At 44.9% G+C, this 20,688-nt stretch overlaps 1 protein-coding gene across 2 annotated transcripts in view; it reads right to left on the bottom strand.

Annotated features, from left to right (window-relative positions):
* Positions 1-20,688, bottom strand: part of RASAL2 (RAS protein activator like 2) — a 121,580-nt gene that overhangs the window by 87,715 nt on the left and 13,177 nt on the right. Inside the window, exons 3-4 of one of the 2 annotated variants that reach the window (XM_067300588.1) lie at positions 11,900-12,027; positions 3,304-3,430 (exon numbers count right to left, since the gene is read on the bottom strand). In XM_067300588.1, coding sequence (XP_067156689.1) covers positions 3,304-3,430; positions 11,900-12,027 — 255 coding nt within the window. Of the gene's footprint in view, positions 1-3,303; positions 3,431-11,899; positions 12,028-20,688 lie in introns of those variants that run through there. The other variant, XM_067300587.1, reaches the window with a different exon arrangement.

Raw genomic sequence — 20,688 nt, 5'->3', positions numbered from 1 at the left:
AGTTTTTACTGTTTAAACAAGTCACTTTCTACCTTGTGTTTTATCTCTGTGTCTGCCCCTGAGGCTCTCATTCAGGGACAACCATAGTGGTTTCTGCCCGCACGGAAGGGATGGCTCAGCTGCTCCTCCAGCAGCTGCTGAACCATCACAAATTACAGCTTACGGTACCAAAGTATGTGGAAATTGGTGTCTATCTTAGTCCATGGGACTGTAAACCACGGTGGTTCAGCAGCTGCCTCACGAACAGCTGAGCCAACCCTGCAGCGATGGTAGAAATGACAGAGAAGGCAAGAATGACTATGACCGCCTTGGGTGAAGCACCCTGGTCTCAGTGCTGACCTTTGGAGAGTCATGCATCTCCTCCTCTGGCTTCTCAGCTGTAACACGGGGAGGCTCTCCCACACATTTCCTAGGAATGGCATGCTCAGCGTCCTCGCTATAAAGAACACCACGAAAATCTGCAGAATGAGTGCTGCTGCTGATCACGCAGAAGCGCATGCACTCTAACATAGTGCTCTACTTACAAAAAGATTGACTTGATACAGTATTCTTGGTGTTGGTTTTAAGGTATAACTGTAGTGCTACCGATTAAAAAAAAATTCATCATCTGATTTCCTCCTCCCGCCTTTTCTTTTTAATTTAAAGAGGGAGGTATGGCAACCTTACACAGAGGGGAAAAAGCACATACCATTGCTATGTGTTAACCTTTGTATTAGAGCTGGCTCTAAAAAGCTCATCTGTAAGCAGTAACTTCAGATATCATCATAAGATGCAACGCCTGCTGTTGCCATGTTATGCACATGCTTCCCTAGGACAAGCTAGATACTCTTATCAGCTTGGCATAGCAATTTCTCTACTGGATATTTTATCTGCCTCCGCTGAGCTTTTCAGCTTTTGGTGTCCATTCCAAAGCTATTTTCGTCCAGCTGCTATCTGTACTGCTGGTGACATGTTCTGACTGCCACCATCTGTTTCTTTCTCTTTACAAAGATGTTCGATGGTTTCCTTCACTGGCTTGTCCTCTGGCTCTACATCTTGACAGAAAGCTATTCCCACCGTTTGCTTTATCACCCCACCTTTTCCCATTGGCAGGAATTCCATAATCACGATAAGATACATTTCTAACCAGGATGTGAAAACAAGGGAACCTTACCTAAGCTGCTGCGATCAAAGATTACATAAAAACCTTCCCTCCCACTTCCTCTCATCCTTCCTCGCAGTATGGGCATTGCTCAATTTTTCTCCATCTCATGCCTTTCTTCCTCCCCTCCCACTGCTTGCCCACTTTCCTTAGCTACAGACTTTGTTGATATCTATATTCACTGTAGTTGTAGCTCTCTCATGGAGAAGACCATGTGGATATGGGTTTCTCATGTACTTTTAATAGGCTCTTGTCAGGCATACATCGGGCAGCACGCTACAAGATGTCACATGCATCTAAACCTGGTGCAGAATGCATAGCAATGCATATACCCAAAGAGCACGCATTCATCTCATCCTGTATTGCAATTCATGAAAAATGAAGAAGGTTACAAGGTTACATCTACAAAATTAACACTGGCATTTCCAGCTATTCAGATGCTCAGGGAAGTGTATAAATCCTTCCACATAATTTTTGCACATGGTACAGAAAAAGAACAAAAAAGACAGAAAAAGACACTTAAATACCTAAGATTTTGAAGCTCTTTCTAGCTTGCAAAGTTGCAAATAATATCCACTGCCCAGCACAGACTGGCTGCAATATGATTCCTCCTTCATCTCACTAGCCATACATCTGGAGTAGGTACTTTGCCCAAAACATAGTGTAAACCATGTTCTTAATATTGGGTTTATTTCCAAACAAGAATGAATATTTATTTGTTCATACGGCACAACAAGATGATCATTTAGAGCTGCATTTGAAATGCGGCAAGCAAACCCAACAGGAGTTAGGTTTACACCACTCATCCCCAAGTATTTTGCCATCTTCCCTCCTAAAACTCAGAGGTGCCCTCTTTCTTTTCAGACATCTAATCCAGGAGACAAAAAACCAAACCAAAACAAAAAAACACTCCCCCCCCCCCAAATTATCCTCCCTCCCCCAACCAAGGAAGAGTGAGGCAGCACTACAGACAAGTACAAGTGAATGAGCACTACAGTTGCACTCTGCTAATTAACTATCTACAAGAGTGGGTTTTTCTATGTTCAGCTGCACAGTACTTTATCTTTTAATGACTTATTTGCAAGTCACTCACAGAATAAAATTCTTTGGCAGAAGAAAACCAGCTGAGCCTGTGAAATGAAAAATACCTTACCTGCTATTCACCCTTGGTAATGATGTTATCAAAGCTGTTTTACTGTCAGAGATGCACAGTAGCATCTCTAGTAGCATCTCCGTAGCATTTTCTTATAGCTCCCTCCCTCCCAGGATTAGTTTTTTTTTTTTTGTTGTTGTTGTTGTTGTTGTTGTTTTTTTTACAGCTAGCTTCAGAAGAATTGCTCCTGGACCCTACCAGCAACTCGCAGCCTATGCCAAGGAAATTTTAATGCATAGGTTCTGGTAGAAAGAAGAATATACTTGTATGTGATTCTGCCTCCCTTTACTCTTTCTTGCTTCTGGGAAGAGATGGAGCGATGCTCTTCGTGCAGCCACATGCGGGGTGGAACAAAGAGGGGAAAAACTCCTGGGGAATTTGGCCAAACTGGGACTCAGCAAACTACCGCTACAGAGCCTTTGCCTGTCATTTTTAATGCCTGCCCTTCCTTTTGCTTTCCTTAGATGTCACCATTTATAATTATAGCCAACAGCAGCAGGTACCTTGCTGGTTCTTTTAGGATTTGCACCCCGAGCAGGCATAAGGCAATTTCTAGAAACAAAGCTGAAAGCTGTTATTCAGTACTTGTTACTAAAATACAAAGCAAAGGCACTTCCGGAGAGACTCAAAGCGAGGCAGATGATAGCTCCATAACAGCGCGGATGAACGGCAGGAACCACTTCCAACCACCCGCAGAAGATGCGTGGCCATGGAGCAGCGCTCAGCAACTCTCAGTCATAAACCCCAGGGCTCACAAACGCAGTTACACCCCTTCACGTGCACGGCAACAGCCCACCCCCTCCAACAACCTCAGAGACAGCCGCATAAATGCCGGTGTCCTGCGGTCACTTCGCTGCGAGGCAGCCACGGGCGCGCGACCGCCGCCGACACGTGGAGGCGACGCCATCGCCGGCAGCAGGCTCGCTCGCAAGGACGCGGCCGGGGCTGCAAACCCGAACCCAAAAGCTCCACCCGGATGGAGGCCGTTGCGCCCCAGCTTGGCACTTACCCAGCTTGGCGGCCCCCTCCGGCGGGTACTCGGGGAACTGGCCCTCGGAGGGCACGCTCACCGTGCGGCGCAGGCAGCGCCCCTTGGCAGCCTCCGCCGGCGCCTCCTGCGCCCCCTCGACGGGCACCTGCGGAAAAAGGATGACGACATGGGTAATTCGCCGCCGGGCCAGCCTGCGAACACGCCGTCTTGACAAGAGCTTCATTTAATTTAATTCTGCTGATCTGGTCATAACTCTCAGACCCCGCTTGGCACACCCGGCCTTGCCACCAAACTCCTGAAAAGCGGGAGGCTCACCGGGAAAGTGCGGCGGCTGCTAAGTCAAACTCAACCCAAAAGTGGGACCTCCGAGTGGTCTCGGGGTCCTCGCTGCAGGAATCTCTCACAGTAATGAAATGCCGTAAGCCAACTCTTCCCTTTAAAGGTATTGAGCATATCAAGACCTTGTTTCTTTTGGGAAATTCTGGCAGAACTTGGCCCCTCGGGCTTTGCTCCCCCATCTGCCTTTAAACACCTGCCTGGAGGACTAAAGGTTGCTAAAGAAAAGCTCATGCTGGAAGAAAAGCGATGAATAGAGCTACCTGTCCGAGTAGCTGCAGGGCAGGCAGACAACAGCCGGCAGCCCTGAAACAACCCAAGTGGTACAGTCGCTTTGCTTCAACACCAAGTATCTCTGGAAACGAGAAGTGGCCTTGACGCCCTCCTACTGCAATCCAGAAAAGTGATTTGGAAACAGGGGATCCAGAAACAGGGATTTGGAGGATAAGCAACCCCAATTACTTTAAGAATATTACATGGACACCCTGGTGCCTTATGATTTTGTTTCTATGATTAGCGTGGGTTCATTCAAGCAACTGTTACTTTGCACATAGAAAGGCAGGGAGACACAATTTCAGCCAGCCACATATTTGCTGGAAGCGCCATTCAGATATCCAGCAGGAAGGCATCTTTCGCCTTACCCTTCGGAGGAACGTACAGATTGTTTTGAACAGGTTCAACAGATGCAAGACAGCAAAGACTGGCCACCGAAGACAGAGATTACAAGGAAAAAATACATCTTCAGAAACAGGTTAAACAAGGCCTACAGGCAACTCAGAGGAGAGATTTCTATGATTGCCCGCTGCTAAATGCTTTGCTCTCGGTATTAATCCTCTGACGCAGCTATTAACTCATCCTGAAAAGGGTGGTTTAGAGCCCAGCCACAGCCGCCCCATAGACTGAGCAAGAAAGCTGTAGAAAACCACCAAGAGCAGTGAAATCCTGTCAACAAAATACATTCACTCCTGGACATTGCGAGGTCAACAGTACAGTAAGCTTTCAGCCACATGTGCAAAAAAATCTGCACTGTAGCTAGACTGCCAGCACCCCATCTTTACGGCGGCTGAGGGGTTCCCCCAGTTACCGGTACTTGGTTCCGCTTTCAGAAGGTTTCACTCATCAGGGAGAGATTTCTCAGGCCATACTTCTTCACTCAGGTTGGGAGGCAGGAAAAAAGTTATCTGAGCTCTCAGTGAAGCTGGAAAAAGGTGTAAAACTGATTGCTCTCCATAATAAATATCTTGGCAAGTTTCTGTGAACAACTTTGGAAAAAAAGACGACTAAAAGCTGAAGTTCAGCTGAGCAATAGCCTCTTCCAGTTTTTCTCACCAACAAGGGTTCTTATAGAAATTGAGTGAGAAGAGGCAAACTTGCAAAACCTTGGGAAACATGAAAAGCTGCCTGAAGCCCTCCGAATAAAAGGTCTGGGTGCACGTGTGTGTCTCTCCACTGCCTTGCTGATGTGCATTTGCATACAGGTATACCAAACGAAGACTCGTTTTGCAGGACTCCCTTTCGTTCAGCACCATCAAGCACGCGGATCACGCTTTCGTTGTAATTTTGCGTGCCGCTAGCACACATCTTCCCCCATCTTAAAATGACTTCCCCGGGGCAGCCTGGCGCTCGCTTACGTTTTGAGGATGACTTGCCTTGCCTCGCCAGCCCCTGCGTGCCCGCGTGGTGCACCCACCAAGTCGGCCAGCCTTCAGCGGTCCGACTGCATGTAATGTCACTTTTTTTTCCCCCCATGTAGCTACATAAAAAACAGCTTGCAGCTAGGGGACTGAAAGCTGCTGTCACATTTCCTGTGCTGCTTATCCTTTTGTATCTTCAAGCATCTCTGAAAACACAGTATTAATAGCAAACAAAAAGATATTATTCATTTGTACTGAAGGCTGTAAAAAACACAGAAGATAGGGTACTATTTTAGAAACAGGCTGTACTATAATGGCTCTCACAAACTAGTTCTGGCATTTCCTGACTTCTGAGCACTTATCGTTCTCTTAAGGTCATTTTTAATGCTATTTATTACTGCGCTAGTCTATTTGTCTCCTTCAAACAGTGCTCATTTTTTAAAACAAGTTTCCCAAATCCCTCGCGGTTATTCTGTTAAGGCTGCTTTCTTTGCTGGTAGATTTTGACATCAGCCCCTTTGCTGAAGGATCTCCACATGAGAGCTCATTAGGAAGCTAAGCAGAGACTAATTCTGTTTATGCTACGTTCAGTCAATCAAGATCACATATTAGATTTCATCTGGAGGCTCCATTTAGGCTTATTCCCTTCTAACCGCTCCTTGGCTCTGCCTCCCCTTATTTCCTTTAGAGCGTTTTTCAGCTGAATGCTGCATGCTTCAGCACACCTTAGAAGCATGGAGATACCACTCTGTGATCCTCTTGTCTCAGCCAGCTTGTACCTACCCCTAAAGGCTAGTTCTACACCAATATAGTTGTAGACTCCTCTGCTATTAGATCTTTAACTAAGAAACTAATATAGTCCCTCCTTTCCTTTAAAGTATGCCTAACTCCCTAACACAGGATCCATGACAGGAACTTTTTTCACTCCACGGGCAAAAGAAAAAGCGCTAGTAGCCCACCGGTACCAGGCTGAGGATGCACTAACAGCCAAGGGGACACCGGCGGGGAGGGCGAGCAGGAGAAGGGCGACCGAGGCCTCGCCGCCCTTTGCGTCCCTGGGAAAAGCAAACAGGCTGCAGCAGCCCGCGCCACTGTCAAAAACAAATCTCGACTTCTGCATACCAGAGAGAGGATTTATCTTCAAAGAGGAGCTGAGCCATTAACAGGAAGGCCGCCTGCAGGCTCGGGTCCTAACTCTGAGTCACTCAGCCCTTGGCACTTTGCGTTTCCCCAGCCCAGGAAAACACGGGCAGGCTGCACACCAGAAAAGGCACGGTGCAACTGCATTCATCCTGCACAGCCCACGCCAGCCAAAGGCTGCTTTTGGTAGCAAGTTTGCAGGGGCTGGAGAGAAGACAGTGGTTTCGCCGATACTCTTTATTTAATAGACTCAAGATTTTTGTCCGCTGTATCAGGGATAAACTTCATCTATACCTGAGAACGAAGAAACAGCCCATGCCTTCACGGACACGATTAAACTAGCAAAAGCAGCTAAAGAGAACCCCCTAAAGCCCGACTTGAAACACTGCGGTGTCACTTAAAATAATGCTCCTCCAAACCCTTAGTTTCAGCCTAGACTGACAGAAAAGAACTAATTTTGAGCCTGCAGGCCTGCCCTGTGTTGCTTAGTGTAAAACTAGCCTGCTCTTAAAAATACACCTTCATGAACATGCTAAATGAGCTCAGCCAGCAGCTCTGCACCTCTCAGGGCCGGACGTGGTTTTTAAACACATATATAAGCTGCTCTGTGGTAGGTCAAACGGATTCAAAGACTGGATGGCACAGAAACACATGCAAGCGCACAACTAAAATACAGCATGACCTACGCAAATACCAGGTGAGACATCCTCCCTCCATCCCCACCTCTCCAGCAAGCACCTCAGCAAAGGGTTGAGGAGAATTACAAAGCATCGCAAAGGCAGCGCTCCCACAGCATTTTGGCTTTCAGCTATTTTTTTCATATGCTTTTATTTATTTTTTGTTTTTTAAATCGTGTCCCTTGACTTGCTGAGACTTCACCAATCTGGGAATTTCTGACACCGATTCATGAAAAAAAAATTTGAGAACTTGCAACTTCTTGTGAACGAACAATCAGAAAGTCTGGAATCATGTCAAACAGTCAAGTAACAGTAAAGCTCTTCATTTTTATTTTTACTGTCTTATAAAAGGTTAGAAGCTGGCTAAAATTTTGACATAAAAATTCATTTTAAAAATGCTGGCAAAAATTTCTTTGGAATTTTGAAAAATTTATTATATTAATTTGGAAATTAAAACAAACCCTCTCTTATGATTGTGTTGAGCTTTGATAAACTGGTACTTTCTAGCAACACGTATTTGCTGGAAGATGCCAATGGAATGAGTCTTTTGAGAATGGCACATGGCATCTCTAAAGCACTTCCCCACTCCCATGTGTCCGTGTCTGCTCTTGCTGTTTTCTCTGGGAAGTGTTGCTGTCAATACACTACTGGTGTCAGTCATCAGATTTGGAAAAGCATAGGAAAATACACCAGAAATGCCCTGCTGCTCGCCTCTGTCCCCAGCACCAGTAAGTAGTAGGTCTTGTCACTCTGAATGCAGACCTTTACTCTCCTGCCCTTGAATCCAAAAGAAAGATGAGGCTTCAGAGTGGGTGGAAGGAGGAAAAAGGAATCTAACACACTAAAAATATCTTCATCTTTAACTTATTTCCAACCAAAAACAAAATAAGAAGATTCGAGAGGATAACAGCCATTACTTGGCTGTTCTCCTGCAGTTGGGACAACGACTCGCAAAAAACCGGGCCAGCAACAGATGCAGCCATTTGCCACATCCCTCCCGAAAATGCTGCGTAATGGATTATCTATCCAAAATCCACTTATCCACTTATCAGAAACACTAAGCCTTTCTGCTTCCCTGCTCAAAGGGCATCGTTTTTGTAGACACCTTTTATCGTGCCCTCTTTCAAAACGTGTCTTCATAGCTCTTATCCTATGGAACAGCTTGCGCAAATGATGAAAATAGCTGCACCTTTCCAACAGTGGGAAAATTGATACGGAACACGTCTTCCTCATAGAAAAAGCTGTTTTGTAAGTGAATCAGCCTAGACCTGTTCTTCTTGTCTTGAAAGATGCTGCAAGATATTACCACCCCATGATATCGTCTAGTAATTGCACATCTCCTGTCACTCATGACTCCTTGTTTGCCAAGTCGTCTCTCACGTCCCTACAGGGGTTCATCCTACCAGCTTTTTGGGCCTCAATCTCTGCTCTTCATTAATAGTCTTCATTCTCCAGTCTCGCCCATTTTCCTTTTACAAAGCTGACAAGGTGTCAAGTGATTAACATTAATCTACACTGCACAAGGTGATACTGTCATTCTATTTTTGTCTAAGTAATTACAGATATTTTTGGATCAAGTTGTACCTTGAAATTTCTCCAATTTCCTACCTACTGTTGTGTTTGCACAGCGCAAAGTCTCTCTGCACATAATCTATCTCAAATTGCCTTTTCAATAAATCTGTACTGGTGGGATAGTATAAGAAAAAGTTTTCTTACTACTCTGTTTATTTCTGTGCTGTTCCCTCAGACAATCTCAAAATAAAAATCCGCACAATTCACAGTGCCATATTTTAACTGAAATAAATCAAACTTAGTATTACAGCTGAAACAATGAAGACATCTTTCATTACTTGTTTGCATTTTGTATATGTTTTCCTGCTTTTTGGCTTTGACATACATACTTTATAATACTTTGTATAAGCATTATACAACATCAAACATTTCTGCTCCCTTTCAACTTCACACAGGCTAAACTTCTTGGATTTGTATTCTGTGAAGTAATAAAATAGATGCATAAAAAATAAATTGAGATGCCTCAGACTAGCAGTTTTCCAATTACACCAGCCTTTACATTATGCAAGCGCTCCCTTTTGGCAGAAAGGACACTCCCCTGTTAACATCTCTTCCTTTTCCCCTCACATCCATGCCCTTACTAAGGTATATCATTTGGTCCTTCATAATGTTTCTCAGATCATCTCCGACAGTCCCAAAGACGTTCCAGCCCACTCACTGTATCAGCAATTCCCACTTGCAGAGCTGGAGCCTCTCCATCTTCAGCTTCCCGGTGCTTATCTCACCGGTGACATTTCAGGTTAACAAAAAACTTCTTCCAGGATCATCTTGCCAATAATTCTCCTCTAAACGTACTTTCCTACTTTCTTCTTTTAGCACTCTCTCTTTTCCTCATGACGCTAACTCTGGCTGTTCCTTGGCTCGGTGTGCCTTTGCTCCCACCCATAGTCTTTTTCTGATTCTCCTCCCACATCCGTTCTTCCAAGCGTCTCTCCCCAATGCTGCCTTAGGCCTTTACTCACTCTTGCTTCTCGATCACCTTTCATCGAGTCTCTTCCTGCTCTGAACAAGTTGCCAAATAAAGTTCACCAAGTCACCTCCCCTTTCATTTCTCATAAAACCTAGCAGCGATATTTCTATTTCTAAGCATTCAAGCTGCAAGTCCGGTGTATCAGCTCTATGTGTCTCTAACTAGCAGGGTCAACCAGTATATCTGTTTTGTGCTTCTTTGAGGGATCGTATGCACACTGCCACGCTTACAGACTCAGAAGGTGATTAAAACAAGCTTTTATTTTGCTATAAGATACTAATGAGTATGGAGCTCCCTTTTTCCTTTCACTCACAGTAGCTCCAAATTACTTTAAAATCAGAATAGCAAATCTGACTAGCTACCAGCTTCTGAAACAAATCAGATAGCAGCATGTGGAGTCACACAACTTGCATGCAGCATTTGGCCCATTTGCATGCAGCATTTTCCTAAACAACTTATTTCTCATTGTACACAGTGCTGACAGGCTCTGTTGAGAGCACAGGGCAAAGATTTGCTCTTCTGCTCAACTTCTGTTTGTAACTGCTCTTCTTACCCGCCCCATACTCTGTATACCCTGGTATTAAATTTCTCCAGCCTCTGACAGACAAAGGCAAAAGCAGAGTGTATTTAAATGTCACATAAAAAGACTTAATACACCAGTGATACATCAAACTTCCCATATTTATTCCTTAGGATCTAAACAAGGGACTCATCTTACCCACTGCAAGATGTTCTAACTGTATGTGGTGAGTGCAATTAACAACCCATAAGTGCCCGGTTACCACCTGCAGATAATTATTTGTGATATGAGCCGGTGTTTTTTCCAATTGCATTTCTTTAATGACATACATCCTTTAGCCCAGCTGCGCTGGGCTAAGTACAGTTTTAGAAATAACCCTCACATGTCCTTAATTTTCTCCAGGATATATTTTAATTCCTTACATGACATTCCTGCAAGAATAAAAAAAGAATTACGTAGTAAATAAACATTATGATATGAGTCTTCCATTTATCCTGCATTTGATCACCTGTCCTACCCAGCAATGTTTCAAGTGCTGCAATAACAGAGCACCGATGTTGTTCCCTTCCAATAAGCAATGTCCTTCTCCAGACCTTTCCTGCTCCTCCCTATGCAAGGAAATATTTCAGCTCCGTAAATACACCTGACCATAGCTCAAGATGGACAAGGATAACATTTAGTGCTACACCACCTACAGGTTTCATTTTCAGCCTGTGCACAGCCATATGTGGAAGCTTCAAAAGAGTTAAGAAAAAAAAGCAAAAAACTCAGCTCATCTCCAAATGTAGGAAACCACTGTAGTGGATTCAAATTCATGGACATTTATATATAAAAGAATCTATTTCAGTAGTTTGAAAACATTCCCATTTTACAGCTCCTCCTAAAATATTTATTTTTAAACTGGGTAAATCTACAACAGAAGAATTAAACAAACAAACCCAGGAGCATTATCAACTTTTAAAGCTCATGTATTTGTGTGAGTCTGTAGGCACCGTGGTGTAGGCTAGGAGAAGGGACTTAGCCGCATTTGTTTGCTCCTAGTGCTCCAATCAACCGAAACATGCCCATTCTGTAATCACGTTGACATTACATTCATACCACGGCACAATGCCAAGTACTACACACTATGTACACACACACACACACATCACACACACAATAATTTTATAGTTAAAGCAAAGGCGGCTGCAATAGCTTCGAGTCCTCCTTGCCAAGGGGCACCCAATTTTGTTTGCTAAGTTTAGCAAGAGAGAGGGCAAACCCATGTCTCAAACAATTTACCTTCGGACCGCAGCAAGGATGCCTGTACAGCGTGAAGGTTGCACACACCTTCTCCTCTCAGCACTCCAGTATGGACACACCAAAATCCTGTTCCCCTACCTTTACTAAGCTTATGGCTGCACTGACATGAAGAGGTTCAATTGCAGCATAGGTTTACAGAGCTGTAGGGGCTTTAACTAGCATTAAAGCAGCAACAGCACAGAAAGGTGTAGTGGCACAGACTTCTGTGCAGACTATAAAATCCCATTGGGGAGCCTGGATATGCAGAGCTTGCCCTCACCTTGTCTATGCAACTGGCATCTGAGCTGGCTGGATTAAAACCGAGGGTGAGTCCTGCCATCCGTACACAGAATAGGTTGGCTTCCTTCCACACACTTCATTAAACTCATGAGCAAAAGGGGGGGGGGGGGGGAAAAGTTGCCTTCCCATTTTACCAATAAAGACCAAAGGCAAGTCCTGAGCGGCCAACGTGAGTTTGTCTCACCTCTTTCTCCCTGTTGAGCAGCACCAGCTGGCTGTCCGTCAGGATGCAGTATTTCCTCTCCCATGTCGTCGTCTCAGTGTAGGGCGACTGGCCGCAGGACAGGCGGTGCGTAGGTGGTCCCTTCACGTCTGCGAACAAAAAACACCATCCCAGAATCATTCGACTGCTTCATTAACCGCCCTCCTCGCTTTTGTGTCTCTGCCGCTCGATGCAAAGAAAAACTGCAACCGGTACTTAAATAGTGCCTGGTTCAGCATACTAAAAGCAGCACGCTAATCCTGGGAGGCACCCATGCGGAACGCGACACTAGTTACACTGCGAACGCTTATTCACTTATAGCACGATTTTAAAAAACGGCAATGCCCGAGATGACCATAAATGCCTTTGCATGAGGGCTCTTACTCTTTGCTTCTGATCATATTCCAGTTTTTGACAAACTCCGTCTTCCCTCAATTCCCTTCTCAAAAGCATGGTTAAATAGATAGGGCCCTGAATGCACCCTAAAGGCTAATAAACTAGATTATTTGAGACTAAGGACAGAGAGACACAGAGAGAGAGGGGAGAAGGCAGGCAGGCTGGAAGATGGGAGGGAAGGTTTAAAAGAGAAGGGCATTTAACTGAGAAAGGCTTACTAGCATTTTTTTGGTAGGGAACTATCTGATTAAATTGTGACGGATAGGAGCTTTCTAGCATGTTCATTTAGCTACAGCCATTACAGTGACAGAAAGGGGAAAAGAACTGAGACCTGCCTGGCTCCTAGGGCTTTTAACGTTTCTTTTAAATCAATTTCCCTTACGTCTTTGAGGCGTGAGCTACACATCACGTGGTGCCTCTCGCCATCAAGAAGTTTTCTCCAAGCGGGGAAAGGAAAGTCCCTGCCCAAGCCTGGCAGGCAGACGGGCTTCGCTCACGAGCGGCCCGGGGCAGACACGGAGAAAGCGTTAAGCAGCCAGGTTCATCGGCAGCGCGGTGACCACAGCCGGCGCAAAGACGGCAGCCCTGGCAACTCAAGCGTGCGGCCAACTTATAACACTCTCTTTACCGAGACGGAAACGCCGTATGGACAGAAAAAGACGTATACAATGAGGCCACCGGTAGCATCATTCATATAAATTTAGAAAACAGTCTCAAGTCATCTCTTTCTAAATTTTCATGTTGAAGTTCCTCTTTCTTTTGTAACATTTAGTTCCCTTTTTATCTTGCACTCTAGCTTTGCACAACCGTAGTCGCACTGATCTAAATCACTTGTTTTCAGTCTGTTCTCTGTATATTCCTGAAGCCTGTGAACTGCTTCTGAGCAAGACTATTAACAGGGGCTAAAACTTTTAAGGGTCCCTAAGGCAAAACGAGCGTTGAAAACCTACTCAAAGTGTTTTTTAATGTCGGCTTCTTTTTACTACCTCCACCTGAACCAGTGTTTGCACAGAGCGAAACGCAGAAGCTGCTTATAACCACTACAGAGCTTCACCACTAGAGGCCAGTGAATCCCCAAACACACGACATCTACCCAGTTTTAAGGAAAAGCATATAAACCAAAACACAAGCACTAAAGACTAAGTAATTAACCCCCTTGACTAACTTTGCTGCTTGCAGACCTTGTGGATGCCAAATCCTCCCAAATTAGTAAAAACACCGCAACATGTTCTTTCCCTACGTAAATAGCAACTTCATCAAACACTGAAAGGAAAGTGCGACCTTTTAAATCTGGAGAATTAACTGGAATCCAGTTTTCAGTACCTCCTTAAACCTCATGTTGCATTAGGATTTTTGTGATTATGCAGCAAAATATTTGAAACATGTAACCTGATGCTTTTAAACAAGGAAGAGAAAAAGCACAACTCTTCCGGCTCTGGGTAACAATGAAACGCACCTTTGTTTCCTTAATCTCAGCTGGGACAATTCAGAAAGCAATCTGAGATTCGAAACCAGCCCATGTCCTGCGTTACCCCTCCTAACGAACGCGTTCCCCATAGCGACAAGCAATGCTGAAGCACAACAGAATCTGCATTTCTCAAAACTGTCCAAAACTCTACTTAAGATGCATAATTAAGGGAAATGACCCCAATCAAGGGGGTGAAAAGAGCACTTGTGCAAACTCCTGGGGCACAACAGACTCTCAGCTTTGAGTTACTCACCTATTGGGCCATCTTACAGACATTAACTCTTCAGGTACGCTTTCGGCACAAATTCAAGTCACATTTTTCAGGGTATACAACTTGTACCAAACCGCTAAACAGATGCAAAGTCAAAACACTGTTGCTTCTAGACCTTGGTTTCCCAAACTGCAGCGCACACACCCTACTTGTGCCTAAAGAAGATTAAGCCATGAGCAACTGGCTGACAGAAGGGAAGACGAGTGAGAAAGATGAAGACAGGGATTTTTAGGCTGAGTGCGTAATAGAAACATGAAGAACAGAGCTTTGGAGATCTTGTCTTCTGGGTATGAAAGTCCGTGATAAATCACCGAAGGGAAAAAGGAGGAAGGCATGCCTCATCCTGCTCACGTGGGTGGGCTAGCAGAGAGACGGTGCCTCCAGCTGCTACGCCGGGAGATAACCAAGCAAACTAAGCTTGGGAACCTACGGCAGTCTTGCTTATGACAAAAAATACTCCTTCTGAACTACTGGCTTCAGCGCAGACTCGAGAGTCACGACTCACCCGAGCGCAGAAGACCTTCACATTATAATTTCTGCTAACTACAGGCCTTGGCAGTATATCATCCAATTGATCTTGGGGCTGCACAAAGGAATTAAAGAACAGAACGACTTCTTCCCCGGCAATAACAGCTCCGGGACTCAACTGAGTCACCGGGCGCCGCGGGCCAGCCACGGCTGCGCTGCCAAGCGGGTTGGCTACGTCACGGCAGCTTTCCACAGCCTGCTGGCAACGTACCGTGCCATCACCATGTCTTGAGCTGCTGATGACAAGCGGGAACATTGCGGCATTAATACCTTGCGTTCGTGCTAGTATAAATTTCGAATGCAAGTCAGGACACAGCCCCATCCCCTCCGCAGGCTGACCAAGTGCTGTCTGCAAGGAAGAAGAGCGGGGAGCGGTCGCAGGCTGGTTTTGCAAGGCAGCAGATGCCGCACCTCAGACCTCTCCCCAGGGCTGACAGAAAGCCCATCTCCCAAACCAGATGGAAGCTGAATACAAACTACAACCACATTACAATAAAAATTATCCCTTTAAAATTCTTTACCTTGAATAGCATCGGTGCTTCTGTACCTAGCAACCTCTCTGTCCTCTTTAAATCATTACCCAGCTGGCCTTCCAAAGCAGTTGACTTCTTCAGAGCCTTTTGCAACAGCTGCAATTTCCAAACTTATTCTGAAGAATTTGCTGGTTTAGATAGACGATCCAAAATCCCTGGGACTTTACCGAGTGTCATGCCTGCTCTCGGTTGCTTAACAAATCTTGTTCTGTTTTTCTGTGCTCTTCACCTTCAGTTTTCATTTTACATCCTTGACCCCAAGTATTCATGCAAACATAATAAAACCCACTGAACTCTATCATTAATTCCCCATAAAACTATTTTACCACCACTGTTTGAATCACTGTGGAGATCAACAGCAAAAAGGCCATGTGTCACTAGGACCATTCACACTTTAGGGAAAGACTGAAGGTCAGGGCTAAGTCATTCCTCACTTTGGGGCTAGCACCAAAAGCAATCAGCTCATACAAAAAAACCTTGTGCTTTGGAAGGTAACTTGCTGAAGAATATAAATCCTGAATTTTGGACGAGTGGGAGAAGAGATTAGGGAGGTGCATCTGAGAGACCCGAGGGTGCAGATGTTACCCGTGGGGTGGGCTCGCGCGGGGGCACACCTAAACGTGCAAGCACTGCTGACAGACGATTTCTTTCCCTGGTCTGATGCAACCCTTTCCATTCTGCATCCTTACAATGAGGCATTCAAGAAAGCGGCTCAGTTGGTCTACATGTGGGATTAAAGGTCATGCCTTATGTGCCTTCAAATGCTAATATCAGTTAAGTAACAGCTTGGAAAAAATCCCCTTCTCTGAACATCCTCCCCTGCTGCACTGAGAAGAGCATCGCTGCCGCCTGTCACATCAGACATAGCTGCAGATCCGAAATGCTGTTGTTTTCCCTCAAGGCTCTGAAATGCCATTAGGCACATTATAAATATCCACAAAGCTCCCTTTCTCTCAGTGAAATGACAACTTGTACCTTATTATTTTTTAACTAGAGAGCTTATTAAAAAAAAAAAAAGTATGAACAATGGCTATACCACGACAGCATAATAAAAGAAGTGATGATTGGTAAAGGGAGAGGAAACAAGCAAAAAAGAAGCCGGTGCCAAGTTGATCTCCTCGGAAAGGGATAAGATGCTTTGTGGGAACTGATAGCATTTTAGTAGTGTCTAGGGAATAGCACTGGTGATACAAAATGGGAAAATCTCTGAATCTGCCATTGCAAGTATGCAAGAATTTTAAAAACAATTTCCAAATGTATTAAGAAGTCAAGAATATTTTCCAAAAGCAGTCCGCAGACAGAATCAGACAACTATCTCCAACAGATGACAAGCATTCCAGCATCATTTAGCCCCAAACTGCTCTTCTACAACTAGAAAAAGGGCATCTTGCCTCCTCTTCAGAACCAGTGGAAAGTACAGAATTAGCAGAAACCAGGCCAACAAAATTGCATTAAAGGTAAACTCATGTCTTGCACTTCTTTGCGCAGAAAGCCCTCTCCACCTACAACCAAGGGAACATGAAAGCAAACCTCTATGCCAGAGATGACAAAAGTGACTCTGGCATGCGTCAGAACTCCTGTTTTGAACTGCACTCTTCCTGCGGTGAAATCAAGGGCTTACTGAAGGAATTGCCACGATTTTCATCAACTTAATTAGGGTCAATATTCTGTTCCTAGTATTTCTAATAAAGAGCTACCAAGCAGCTGCATAACTCAATGGACAAGTTTGCACACGGGGAGGATTTTCTGTCCTGAAGAGTAAAATTAGCAGTAGCTCTAACACCTTTTGACAACAGATCTACTTGCTCGGTGCCCACGTTTTCCTGCTAGTTTACGTATTTGCCATGGTGACAAGACTCCGAGCTGTGGGTAAACGCTGTCGGCTGAGTGCTTGTTAGTACGCTAACCTACACAAATATGCATGAGCCTGCAGTTCACTTGGAATCAACGTCAGTCTGAACCTTTATCCAGCCTTTGAACAGCAGCTGAAACATCAAGTCTTGCTACTGATGTGAAGTCACACAAAAGACAAGTGGAATTAGAAAGCCATCGCTGAACTTAAACCAGCTCTAGGAGCTGATGAGGCTAAAGATTCAAGGGAAAGAGATGGCAGAAAGGGAAATGCGCTGCATCTCAACATGCTTCGTTCCCTTAAACCCACCCCTTCTAATAACGCAGGATTTCGGTAAAAGAAATCACTAATGCAAGTGAAAATAAACAGTGATAACACAGTTATAGGAAATACAGCTGTGTGCATATGCAATTATTTCAGACAAGTATACAACATTCAGGTGAAGATCTGCAGGGCACCAGCGCATGGGATAAAACACAGAGCAGGCAAGTGCCTCAGCCTGGAGCGTGGCCACAGGCACCCGGACAATCCCGCTCAGCAAGAGAGGAAAGACCAATCCCTCGACATTTACCCAGAGCAGAAGACAGTAGAGGTAGTTTGCAAAGGGGCTGCTAGGAAAAGCACAACAAAGAAACCTCTGCTACCTCGCACGCTGGTATGTATGGCTTTGGGTGACATTTCTGATTGCTCAAACTCCAACTCCTAACTACCAGCAGTTGGTTGTGGCCGTGCCTCTGCCCAAGCAGGGCTGCAGAGGGCACTATCAGAAACGACTGTTCAAGGAAAACCTACGATGATGAACAAATCCACTTTGGGAGAAGGAGGGGGAAAGCGCCTTTCAAGTTTGCACAGATAGCAACCACAACGTCCCAAAGCAGAACCTACAGCGCTACGTGACTAACGATGTAATACGATAAGGACAATTTAGCACGTACGGTGTGTGGTATCTCAGCGACTCACACGCTATGAAGCCAGAGAAAACATGACGGTCTTAAGGTCGATTAATTCTTGTTTGAATCACAGCAGATCTAGAGAAATGACCAGTACACATTAAAGAAATATAACTGTGAATCCCAGCATTTTATTTCAAATCCAAGAACCGCAGGTTATCTAGGATACTTCCTGGAGTCCCTGTGAGGTACAGTATTGCTCACTTCTCAATCTAAACCACTGTGTGGTATGGCACCGCTTCAATTAAGAGGTATCCAAATTTTCGTGGTATATGAAAGATCTCAGTGGTGAAGCAGGTGTTATTAAGTGTAGAAAGCACGAGTAGACCTTTGGGATGAGAGGCACGCCATTTATGTAGGATGTTATTACAGAGGTATCTAGTGTGAATTCTTTTTGTTATATTTAATGCCCACATTCAACAAACTTCAATATACGTGCAATGACTAGCCCTCTATTCCGCTGCCTCCAGTCGCTCTCCTCCAGCAGCTGCCTGCAGTGATAACCGAGTTCTTGTATGGAAAGCTGATATCGAGGGCAGGAGGTAAAGAAAGATTAGTCAGACCCTCAGATTTCAGCGATCTCAAAAGCTTTCACACCAACTGCTACAGCCAAAACACTACCTGGAAAATCCATTTTGCACAGAATAAAGCTATAAAAGGTTTAAAATAGGTTAAAATACTATTTTTGAAGCTGGCAGAACCTATGACTAGTGGCATGACTTTTTCAGATTCCAACTCATTGGCACCGTGACACCAATTCTTTGCAAGCTCTTTAATTTTTCTAGTGGTGGCTGGACTTGCAGTGCTAACCTATTAACTTCTTAGTACTGTTTTATTGAGTGGTAGTGACCAGACACAGCTTAAAAATTGGTTTTCCATTACTTTTGCAAGCAACAGGAGACAAAATACAGAACACCGCCACTCAATGAGCCTGGCACCTCCCAAAAGGATGAGGTCCTGCTGCCTCTCCCCGCTGTTGTTGACACTACTCCCATCCCTTCTCCCTTGCCTGGAAGAAACACGACCTGTTTGCCCAGGAGCGGTGGCCAGCGGTGAGCAAGGCACAGGAGACTCGCTCGTCCGGCCGAGCTCCTCACAGCTCTGCCGGCTGAACCCGGGCCTGGGTCAGTACGTCTGTCCTGTACCCGCCACGTCACCTCTTTGCCAACTAAAAGTTTGATAGTTTTCACATCAGGGCTGACGGCACGTTAGAGGACAGCCAAGATTTCCACTCTCATTTCCCCATAACACACGCACAACTTAAAACCAAACCTCCCCAAGATCTGTGCTAACACGTTTTCCACCCTCAGCCCTTAATGTTTACTAGGAGCCGAAGCTCCAGAGCACAAATTCAGTTGGCCGCAATGACGTATCCATGTGAGCAGTTTCACTGAGATTTTCTTCTCAAAAGGGAAAACCGTGGAGTCATTCCAACAAAAGAAACCACAAGTCTTACCAGTAGTTTAGCTAGCAGATGTTGAGCGTGCCAACAGTTTTGAGCTTTCTTACAAGTTTTAAAAATGAATGCTAAGGAGCTGGTAGCAAGAGCAAAATTAGGCACAGAGTTAAAACCGGTCTGAGACAACTCAGCAGTCTGACAGGGTGATTCGGGTTGGGACACAGGCAGAGCCACCAGCTCACCACGCGGCTTCTTTGAGCAAAAGGTGGGGAAGCTCTTAATAGCGGTTTAAAGCGGCCAATTAACTTGAACACTGCTGAGCTCCTATAAGCTTCTTACCCGCTGCACAGCCGACTGCTACACTTACAAAGGGTAATGGATGCTTGCTTCCCTCGACTGCCTCTCTCTCCTTCTCTGCTCCCTTCTGCTCTGCGAGAGACAGCATGACTGTCAAAGACGTGAGCATGAGGAGAAGTCAGCACCTTCTTGAACGAACCAGTGCCAGAAACCTCAAATCATGCAGTCATCTTTGCACTCTTCGCAGCTCAACAAGTGGAACCAGAAAAAATAACACAGTCAAGATGGGAACCGTACAAAATATGCAGGTGTGCTTCATGTTCAGCCCAGCCTCGTGTGCGTGCCTGCAAACAAGCAGCTCCTTGTACGGCTTGGTAAATCTCATGACATCACCAGAACAAAAGCTCCGATCTGCGCAAAAAACAATTTGTCTCCCTGGATACCCAGGATTTCAAACAACAGTCTGAAATTACAGTTACTCAACGCCAGTCCTATGACCCTTCCTACAATACTAAGCAGGCTTCCCTTCCCTCTTATTCAGCTGTCATTCTCTGCCCCAGACCACTCATCTCTGCTCCTGAATATTAAGTACATTTTTCTCTCGCAGTTAAATTCCCATTTGGCCTACAACACACTTTGGAATCTCAAAACAGAAATGGATATTATAAACCTGTAGAAAGGATTATAAAAGATTACATGCCCTTATTACATAGCTGCCAGCTTCCGAGAAGTCTCAAGTGACACTTCTCCCCAAAGCAAGTGGAGGTTTTCGTTAGAGGTTTAGGAAGTGGAAAATGGAGAATAGGAGAAATGTTAATTATTCTCAGGAGAAAATCTGCAGTTTTTACTTTTTAATTTATGCACGATCCTTTCCTTGCTCAGCTCTATACCCACCCTTCCCTTCTCCCTGCTTTCTCTATAATGTTTACTCTCAGCCCAAATCTCCATCTCAACCTCTTCAGCAGCAAGGATCCCGACCAGTCCCTTCCCTCTTCGTTCTTTATTCTTTGCAGCCAGCCAACAGCAGTGCAGGAAGATAACTAGAGGAAAAGCATCCTGAACTTAAAATGTACTTTG

The sequence above is a fragment of the Apteryx mantelli genome, chromosome 8 (genome assembly GCF_036417845.1).
Source record: "Apteryx mantelli isolate bAptMan1 chromosome 8, bAptMan1.hap1, whole genome shotgun sequence".
Lineage (NCBI taxonomy): Eukaryota > Metazoa > Chordata > Aves > Apterygiformes > Apterygidae > Apteryx > Apteryx mantelli.
The sequence above is the reverse complement of the archived record's forward strand: the minus strand, read 5'-3'. Positions and strand labels throughout refer to the sequence as shown.